This window comes from Benincasa hispida, chromosome 5 (genome assembly GCF_009727055.1).
Source record: "Benincasa hispida cultivar B227 chromosome 5, ASM972705v1, whole genome shotgun sequence".
Lineage (NCBI taxonomy): Eukaryota > Viridiplantae > Streptophyta > Magnoliopsida > Cucurbitales > Cucurbitaceae > Benincasa > Benincasa hispida.
This window is the reverse complement of record NC_052353.1, coordinates 39,940,512-39,950,806: the sequence shown is the minus strand read 5'-3', so window position 1 is coordinate 39,950,806 and position 10,295 is coordinate 39,940,512. Positions and strand designations below refer to the sequence as shown.

The 10,295-nt window shown below is 37.6% G+C and overlaps 1 protein-coding gene across 1 annotated transcript; it reads right to left on the bottom strand.

The window, feature by feature from the left end:
• LOC120077331 lies at positions 1-681 on the bottom strand. The gene has a single exon (XM_039031212.1). The coding sequence runs from the start codon at positions 679-681 to the stop codon at positions 1-3; it is 681 nt and encodes a 226-aa protein (XP_038887140.1).
• Positions 682-10,295: the final 9,614 nt, after the last annotated feature.

Below are 10,295 nucleotides of genomic sequence, written 5' to 3'. Positions count from 1 at the left end.
TCATTGTCCTCCCCCAGTAGACTGATTGCTGCTATTGGACTTGTTGTTTTGGTTGACATGTCTTGTGTTTGTCATATTCCCTGATACATTACTGACTTGGTTGAAGCCTACTGTCATCTTTTGGTTTGACTGATGTTCCAATCTCCTTTCATACAGGAGAAGTTCTAACTGCATATCAAGCCACGGCATGTCCGCTCTCCCTTGGATCGTGGCCACGATGGCATTGTATTCTTCATCAAGTCCTAGTAGTACCTGTGAAACAAGAGTTCTTTGTGGCATAGGACTACCAGCTTTTTCGAGATTGTCAGCATTCATTTTCATAGATCGAAGGTAATCCTCCATTTTCAAATTACCTTTTCTGGTTCTTTGAAACACATGTCTCAGATAATCTTCTTCAACCCTGGACTGAAGAACAAAGAGTTGTTGAATACTAGTCCATAGATCCTTTGCACATCCACATCCCATCACTTGAATGGTAACCTCTGGTGTCATGGAGTTATACAGCCAACCGAGGAGAAGTTGATCTACAACCATCCATGCTTCATATTGAGGATTTACCTCAAGTGCTGTCGACGAGCTGGAAGCACCACTGCTGGAATTTCCTTCTGTGCTGCGCAGAGCAGCTCCTACTCTAGTCGATCCAGTCGGTATGCTCTCACCGACTATAGGTTGCAAAAACATTGAGGGACAAACTTTTTGTCCGGTCAGGTGTCCTTCAAGTCAATAACTCCGAAGGATTAGAAGTACTAGGTTTTTTCATAGGAGGAAATTGCTGCAATCAATTTTAATGGAGGTTATCTAATTAAGGAATTGGTTCAAGGGTGGGCCACTGAAGTTTGCTGTGCCGAGAGTAGCTCCCAGGTTTCCTTGATTGATGTTGGTCATTATTTGCTCTGATACCAAGTTAGAAATGAGAGGTTGAAGGATATGGCTTGACTGTGTCGTGGTTCTTGCCTATGGAAGATATTGGAAACTTAATTAGGATACTTCTTGGAACGCACTAAAGAGTCAATGAGGGATTAATTGGATCTACTGGATGTGAGAAGTGTTGGGTTTTGTTTTCTAAACTCGTGGTTTTGTAAATATATATATATATAAACAAATTTCTGGCGATTAATAAAATAATTTGTTATCTTATATCATGTCTTCAATTTGCATAACTATCTAATAAAGCCTAATCCAAGTTATTTGCATGAGACTTGAACAATAAGTAATTGACATATAATGGAATATGTTCGAGTAATAACATGAAGGGACGTCTTGAAGGAATTGAATTTTGTGTGGAAGTATGTGAATGTCATGCATTTGTGATCCAATTTGAAAAACGTAAAATACAGAGAAGTTTCGTACATTAAAAATTCATATTATAGGATAAATATTAAGAACTTTAAGTATGCTGTTCTACTGAGAAGTAAAGGGAACCAGTACACTTACTCTTATAGAATTACTACTTTTCGAAATTCCTCTTCAAAGGTCATGAACACAAGAACCCCTTCTCCACGATCACAACATGAACACAAGGTTACCTTCAAACACCACCACACAGAAACCTCGCTATTCTCCCGCAAGGATTAAGGATGTGTGGGCTCCTAGGTGTTTTTTGGAGAAGGAAAGTATGTAGAGAGGATGAGAGAATTTCTTCTTGATGTGTGTGTGTACGCGCGTGCGTGCGTGTGTGTGTATCTGTTAACATTGATCTTATTTTCTTCTTCCGTGTTTTCATAAAACACATTGATGATAAAGGAGGAAGGGAAGTTACAATAACTCCCTTTCACGTGAAATAGAAATAACTCCCTAGAAATAATTCCCCTATAGTGGGGAATACAATGCTTATAATATATGGTTAATTAATTAACCATATAGTATGCATCTTAATCACATTACATCTCTCTTATAACATATAGTTTTAATATGAATCATTTTTACATTAAATTTTTAGCTTATAGTATTTTTGAATATTATTCATATAAAGAATATTTGAATCTTATTCAAATATTTATCTCTCTCACATATTATATAGTTTTAATTATAAATCATATTTATAATTAACTACATAATTTAATATATCAATATACATTATACTTTATATTAATCAAATTAATATCATTAACACCTTTAATTCCCTTAAATAATTTGAATAATTTAAATTATTCCAAAAACAATTATCCCTTGTTCAATCCTTAGTGAGATAGCGAAGGACCTTATGGACCCACAAATTAGAAGTTTCAATGATATGAAATTAATTAATTAAACTCTTTAATTAAATTAATCATCATTTGTTAACTACCAGTACTCCACTAAAGACTCACAGTTGCAATTTTCACAATATAGATATATTTCTGTGTCCACGGATATAACCAATCAACCGTAAGTTGACCCTTCACAAATTGCTGGTAACTACAACTAAGTCAGATTATCATTTTACCCCTATAATTACATCTAACTTCTTAAATATCACTGATCTCTCTAATAAACAATTAGTTATAGTCCAACTATAAACTAGACCCCCCTCTGTCCAGTGAGAAGGTAAGACACTTCATTGTTCAAGACCCAGAATTAGCCCTTAAGGGAGTAATTCATCTACTTTCTCTCAAGATGGGAAAAATTGAATTCCATCTTGTGTAGTTGTGTTCCCAACTCTCTACTCATACAAATCCAAAAAATGCTAGGCTTGCTGAGTCGGTAAAATTGGCCACTCTCACCTATACAGATCAAACAATTTCCTTTATAGACATTCACAACTCACACAAAATTAAGGTCAAGTTACCTATGTTCATCCTAGTGAAATTTAAGTCTCTTCAAGTAACAATGTTACAGAGAGAGACTAATCATTTTGCAGTTTGGTCTTATACAAACTCTTTGTATAGGATACCCCATACTCACATGTCTCCACATGAACGATCAAGATCAGATCATTTGTAATACTTTACAACTTTTGTAATAATTACAAAGTGGGTCATATCCATAATGTCACCAAGATAAGACACCCAACCTTATCCATATACTACAAACTATTTAGGTTATTACTTAAACATGATCTACTTGTATGTTAACTATATGTATGTTTAAGTTACATAAAATAAACTCAGATCTTAGTTTATCGGATTGGGTCAATGAAAACTGAATGTCAAATAAAATAACATTGCATTTTATTAAATAAATAATTTGTGTACAAATAATTTACAAACTACGAAACCCACAAGATTTAGGGCATCAACCCTAACAATCTCCCATTTGTCCTAAAGCTAACGGGGTGCACAATACAAAGCATAACACAAAGTAACGTCCACAAAATAATAAATTAGAGCATACATTATACCTAGTAACATCTCCCACTTGTCCTAGATAAGATGGTGCATGTCCCGTAGACCCAAATTCTCCATGTGACCCTAAGAAACTTTAGCTGTGAGAGCCTTTATAAATGAATCAATAACATTGTGCTCCAAATCGATCTTCGTGATGATTATATCCCATCAATGCATAATCTCCTGGATGAGATAATATTTGCTCTCAATGTGCTTTCCTCTTTTATGGCTCCTTGGCTCCCTAAAATTTGCCACAACACCACTATTACCACGATAAAGGGTGATGGGATTTGACATGTCAAGAACAACTTCCAGGTCTGTAAAATTTTTTTTGAGCCATACAGCCTCCTTGACAGTTTCACAAGCAGCTACATACTCTGCCTCCATCAAATCTTTAGCCCATACACAAGCATGTAGTCCTTTGTTCTCCGATGATACTTGAGGATGGTCTAACTGTAGTCTTGTGATCGAATCTTGGATTGGACTGATATCTACTAACAATTCCTACTGCATAGCAAATGTCAGGTCTAGTACATAATATTGCATATATTAGGTTGTCCACAGCCGATGCATTGGGAATTCATCTCATTTCCTTAACCTCTTGAGGAGTCTTAGGACATTGTTCCTTAGACAATACAATTTCATGCCTTAAAGGTAGTAAACCCCTTTTAGAATTGTGCATCGAATATCTAACAAAATATTTTGTCAATATACGATGCTTGAAACAAGGCTATCGTTTTTTCCTTACGACCCCTGATGATTTGGATCCCTAGAACAACTTACCCCTCACCCAAATATTTCATTTTAAATTGGACGACTAGCTATTTCTTAACATCTGTCAGTAGACTTACAAATTAATTTTTCAAATACAACTTATGCAAATAGAAAATCAATAAGTTGTATTTGAAAAATAAATTAATTCAAAATTAATTTGTATTTGAAAAATTTGCACTCCCCTCACTGTAGATATATTTGTGTCCACTTAATTTAACCATAATCAATAAGTTGACTCTTCACAGGTTGTTTGTAATAAATGCTGAGTCAAATGTTGTTTTACCCCCGAAATTACGTCTTGCTCGTTAAGTTCCACTGATCCTCTAATGAATAATTGGTTTGTGATCCAATCACTAAATCAGATCCCTCTCGAGCCAATGAGAGGGTGGGGCTCCTTGTTCAAGACTCGGATTCAACACTTAAGAGAAAAACCTTCCTTCTATCTCTTAAATCGGGTATGCGTGAATTCCATTTTGCAGAACTATGTCCCCAACTATCTATCCGATCACATCCTAAAATGGGAGGCTTATTTAGCAGTGATGTTAGACTACTCTCATCTATGTAGATCAAAGGATAATCGTAAATAAACAGGATTAATATCGAGTTACCTAGGTCATCTAAGTGAAATAGTCAGTCTTAAATTGTAAAGAACGTTATAAAGTAAGAGTGACTTATTTCTTGGTCCTTTCTTATGCAAACTCATTGCATAGGACGCACCCACTCCTCACATCAAGATATGAACGAATTAGGATCACTTCATTTATAGCATCTTACAACAAATTGTAACATCTATAGTGTGGACCACATCCGATAGTGTTACCAGAATAAAACACCGAACCTTACTCGTATACTATAGATCATTTTAATTATTTACTCGAACCTGAGTAGAATATTATCAACATTTTGTTTAAAGCCATAAGATTTGATCGAAGTGTTAAATCTTATACTTTAGGATCGAGACACTTGTTTCAATCCATAAATGGATCGATTAAGCTTGCAAACTTTTTGCTCTTGACCCTGTTCAATCAATCCTTCTAGTTGAGACATATAGATACTCTCCTCAAGATATCCATTTAGAAAGGTCGTCTTAACATCTATTTGCCAGCTTTCATAATCATAAAATGTAGCTATGGATAAGAGTATTCTAATAGACTTTATTATGGCAATCGAAGATAGGTTTCTTCATAGTCTACCCCCTCTCTTTGGGTAAACCCTTTTGCCACAATTCTAGCTTTGTAGGTCTGTACCTTTCCAGCTTGGTCTTGTTTTCTCTTGCAAATCCATTTACAACCAATGGATTTTACCTCTTCTAGTTGATCTATAAGATCCCAGACTGAATTGAAGTACATTGACTCCATTTCAAGGTCTATAGCTTTAATCCACTGATCCTTATCCACGTCATCCATTGCTTATTTAAAAGTTAATGAATCCTCTAATCCATCATCGAGTATGATGACTTGACTTTTAGTTAAACCCATGTATCAGTCAGGCTGCTGCACAACCCTCTCACTATGTCGAGGTGCTCTCAACTCATGAGAAGGATGTGGAGTACCAGTTTCATCAACAACTCTTATCGATGGACCTATGTAATCTACAACTCTTGTTGATACTTCTGTCATTTCTCTGGTCATTTCTGAAGGAAATCGGATCTGAGATTTCCATGAGCAACAGGACAAGACTATTCCAAATTACAATCATGAATGAACATATATTTACAGTTGACTTCAAACAAGCGGTTATACAATTCAAATGCATAAATTACGAATGAACAAGAAGTAAACAAGGAAGAACTCTATGAACATTTGTCGCCTCGTCTCCACGCTCCTTGCTCACGATCGCTCGAACAACAGCGACCACGATTGCTCGATCTACACGACGGTAACACCACAACGAACATAGCACGAACACTTCGCGCTTGTCCTCAACGATCACCTCGGTCATGAACTCCTCAGCGACATGAACGACGTCCATAACACCATGAACGACCTTCAGAAAACCTCGACGGTGTCGAGTTGAGTCTGACACCACCAACAAGGTTTTTTTGGTATTCGCGGTGTGATAATTTAGAGGGTGGGCTCTATTTGGACTTGGTATGAGGCAGACGAACGAAGGAAACACCGATCGTGTACACGATTGGGCAAGTGGGAGATGGCGGAGACCTATCATATAGGTCGATGCCCAATCATTTAGATAAAGCTAACCGATCGTATAGCAAAAGCTATGCGATCGTTAGCTCATCATTATTCTCGGTATGTCACCTACAGACACTACACGATCGTTTATTTTAGGCAAGCGATCGTCTAGTCAAACTATGTGATCGTTTAGTAAATACTGCACGATCATTTAGCTTGCCACTACACGATCGTTTAGCTTGCCCAGCCGTTGTTTAGTAAATCTGTATTTACTTGAAGACTACCGTGATATCCTTTGCGCCGAGTGAAAAAGTTCAAAAACTTTTTCAATCGTTTTTTTCAATCTCTTTCGAAATAAGAAAATCATTTTCCTTTTAAACTCACAGTTACCATGAATTTAATAACCACCCCCTCATTTCGTTATTAAAGAAAAAGAATTAATTATCCAATAATTAATATTATTATAAATATAAATGATAACCAACTTATCATACTATATTTATAACCTATAGTTTTAATATTTCATCTCATGAAACATATAAACCATAGTTCTTTTTCTATTCCATGGTACTTAATGTAAATCTCATTTACATCAAATCCTCTACTAGATGCATCTCATACATCAAACAGATTATATCATATAAATCAAAATAATCCTCTTGTCAATTTGAACATTTCAAATTAACACCAAGAAGCTGATCCTCAACTGAATCTATTGAGCTACCAAGGGCACCTCATGGACCTGTAGCACGAAGCTCCAACGGTACGTGAATAACTGACTAAACTCTTTAGTCACGAGATTCCACCATCCGTTAACTTCCATGAACTCCACTAAAGACTGACAAGCTGAACTCCTCCTTACAAAAGATATAATTATATGTCCATCTTAACCAATCAGTAGTGCGACAACCCTTCACAGATTGCTCGTAAGTACAGCTGGGCCAATAACCGTTATGCCCATGTAGTTACATCTGTCTCCTTAAGTATCACTGATTCCCTCTAATGAACATAAGTCTCATGTCCTACTATGACTGGAGTCTTCTCTCCAAAGAGAAGCTATGGCCATTATGTTCAAGGTCCAGAATAACCCCTTAAGGGAGCAATCTCTCTACTTATCCCTGCTTCGGGAAAGGAGTGAATTTCCATATTGTGGATTGAGTTCCTAACTCCCAGATCAAACAATTCCCCAAAAAGGTATGGGCATGTTGAGTTGGCAATCTGGCCACTCTCCCCCATACTAATCAAAGGACCGCCCTCAAAGGCAGGAGTTGCCAAAACACTCAGGATTGAAGTCGTGTCACCTATGGTCGTTTAGGTGAGATGCAAGCCTCTAGTATCAACGACGTTATAAACAGAGTCTAGTCATCTCGTGGTCTAGATCTTATACAAACTCTTTGTTTAGGACACCACCGCTCACACGTCTCCATATGAATGGAAAGGATCTACCATATTTAGTAGTTTACAACACTTGCAAACATCTACAAAGCGGACCATATCCGTAATGTCACCAGGATCAGGTATCCCACCTTAATCCTTGTACTACAGACCTATTTAGGTTATCACTTAAGGCATGATCCACTTGTATACCATATATACATGCTTAAGTTCACATAGGATAACCAAGGAGCTTTGTTTATTGGATATGAGTAAATGCTAGAATTAAATAACACTTATTTTATTCATTGAACAATGTGTATCTTTACAAAACAATGAGACTCTGGTAGAATTAGGACACCAATCTCAACAACCTCCCACTTGGTTCTAATGACTCGGGAGACTAATATACAATACAATATAAAAATGTAGAATATACAATAAACTAGGGTATACTCTAGTATCATCTCCCACTTGCCCTAGACAAGATGCCTCATGTCTGCAGACCCAGACTCTCCAGGTGACCCTCGAACACTTTAGCCGTGAGGGCCTTCGTAAAGGGATCAACAATGTTATATCTTGTAAGGATTAGGTCCTTATCTCCATATACAAGCATGTAATCCCTCGTTCTTCGAAGATACTTGAGGATCGTCTTGACCGCCATCCAGTGATCAAATCCTGGATTAGACTAATACCGACTGCAATCCCTACTGCATAGCAAATGTCGGGTCTGGTACACAACATTGCATACATCAAGCTTCCTACAGTAGAATCATAGGGAATCCATCTCATCTCCTCAACCTCTTGAGGTGTCTTAGAACATTGATCCTTAGACAGAACGATTCCATGCCTGAAGGGTAATCCTCTTGGAATCTTGCATCTTGTACTTGATCAACATTTTATCAATGTACGATGCTTGAGAAGTGCTAATCGTTTGTTCTTGTGATCTCGAATAATCTGAATCCCGATAACATACTATGCCTCACCCAAATCTTTCATTTGGAACTGGGCAGCTAGCCAACTCTTAATGTCAGTTAGATACCCTACATCATTCCCAATGAGTAGGATATCATCCACATACAGTACCAGAAAAGCTATTGTGCTGTTGATGATCTTCTTGTAAACACAAGGCTCATCAACGTTCTGGTCAAAGCCAAACAACTTGACAACAGTGTCAAATCTAATGTTCCAAGATCTAGATGCTTGTTTTAGCCCATAAATGGACCTATTAAGCTTGCAAACTCTTTACTCTTGATCTGGAACTACGAATCCTTCTAGTTGAGTTTTATAGATGGTCTCTTCAAGATTACCATTAAGAAAGGTAGTATTGACGTCCATTTATCATATTTCATAATCATAAAATGTGGCTATGGATAGGAGAATCCTGATAGACTTGAGCATGACAACAGGTGAGAAAATTTCCTCATAGTCAACTCCCTCAACCTGGGTATAACCCTTTGCCACGAGTCTAGCCTTAAAGGTTTGCACCTTTCCATCTACACCTCTCTTTCGCTTAAAGATCCACTTACACCTAATAGGTCTTACCCTATCAGGTGGATGAACAAGCTCCCAGACGTTATTATACATAGACTCCATTTCCTGGTTCATGGCCTTAACCCATTCTTCTTTGTTAACATCCTCTATTTCTTTCTTAAAATACAACGGATCCTCGACCCCATCATTCGTAATGATGTTTAGGCTTCAGTTAAACCCATGTAGCGATCCGGTGGGTTCATAACCCTCCCACCACGTCAAGGTAGTCTCAACTCTTGAGCTGGTTGACTAGACGTTTCGACCTCAACAACTCTTGTTGATCTGTTGGCCTGTCCAAAAACTCTTGCTGAACCCTCAGCAGTCTCAGTCTCACTTGAGATCTCATGTAAAATGAGTTTACTTCATGGCTTATGACACCTCATGTGATCTTCTTCCAAGAAGATAGCTATAGTGGAAACAAATACTTTGTTCTTGCTCGGATCATAGAAGTATCCACCTCTCGTTTCCTTGGGGTAGCCTACAAAGAGGCAAACCTTTGAACGCGGTTCCAACTTCTTTGGGTTAGTCACTAGCTCATGTGCCGGACAACCCTAAATTCTGACGTGGCGTAAACTACCTTTACGGCCTCTCCATAACTCAAAAGGTGTTTCAGAAACACTTTTGGAGGGAACGTTGTTCAGGATATAACATGCAGCCTGCACTGTATAACCCCAAAACAAGTCTGGAAGATGAGCATAACTCATCATAGACCGAATCATGTCCAACAAGGTTCTGTTTCTCCTTTCTGATACACCATTTTGCTGAGGTGTACCAAGGGCCAAGAGTTAGGACGCAATCCCATGTTCTATGATATAGTTCTGGAATAAGGGGTCCATATACTCTCCACCACGATCAGATCGTAGTGTTTTTATCTTCTTACCTAACAAGTTTTCAAATTCAGCCTTATACTCCTTGAACTTGTCAAGGGCTTCAGACTTACATTGCATTAGGAAGAGATACCCAAACCTTGAATTATCATCTCTGAAAGAGATGAAATATTTATTCCCACCTTAAGCTCTAACATTCATCAGACCATAGAGGTCTGAATGTACAAGCTCCAAAGCTTCCTTGGCTCTATATCCTTTTCGAGTAAAAGGTCATTTGGTCATCTTGCCTTCGAGGCATGATTTACATACCGGCAAGGAGTTTTCTTCTAAACTCTTTAGAAGTCCATTTT

Excerpts from the sequence above, each read along its gene's own strand:
- LOC120077331 (XM_039031212.1), bottom strand. The coding sequence starts at position 681 with ATGTTTTTGCAACCTATAGTCGGTGAGAGCATACCGACTGGATCGACT.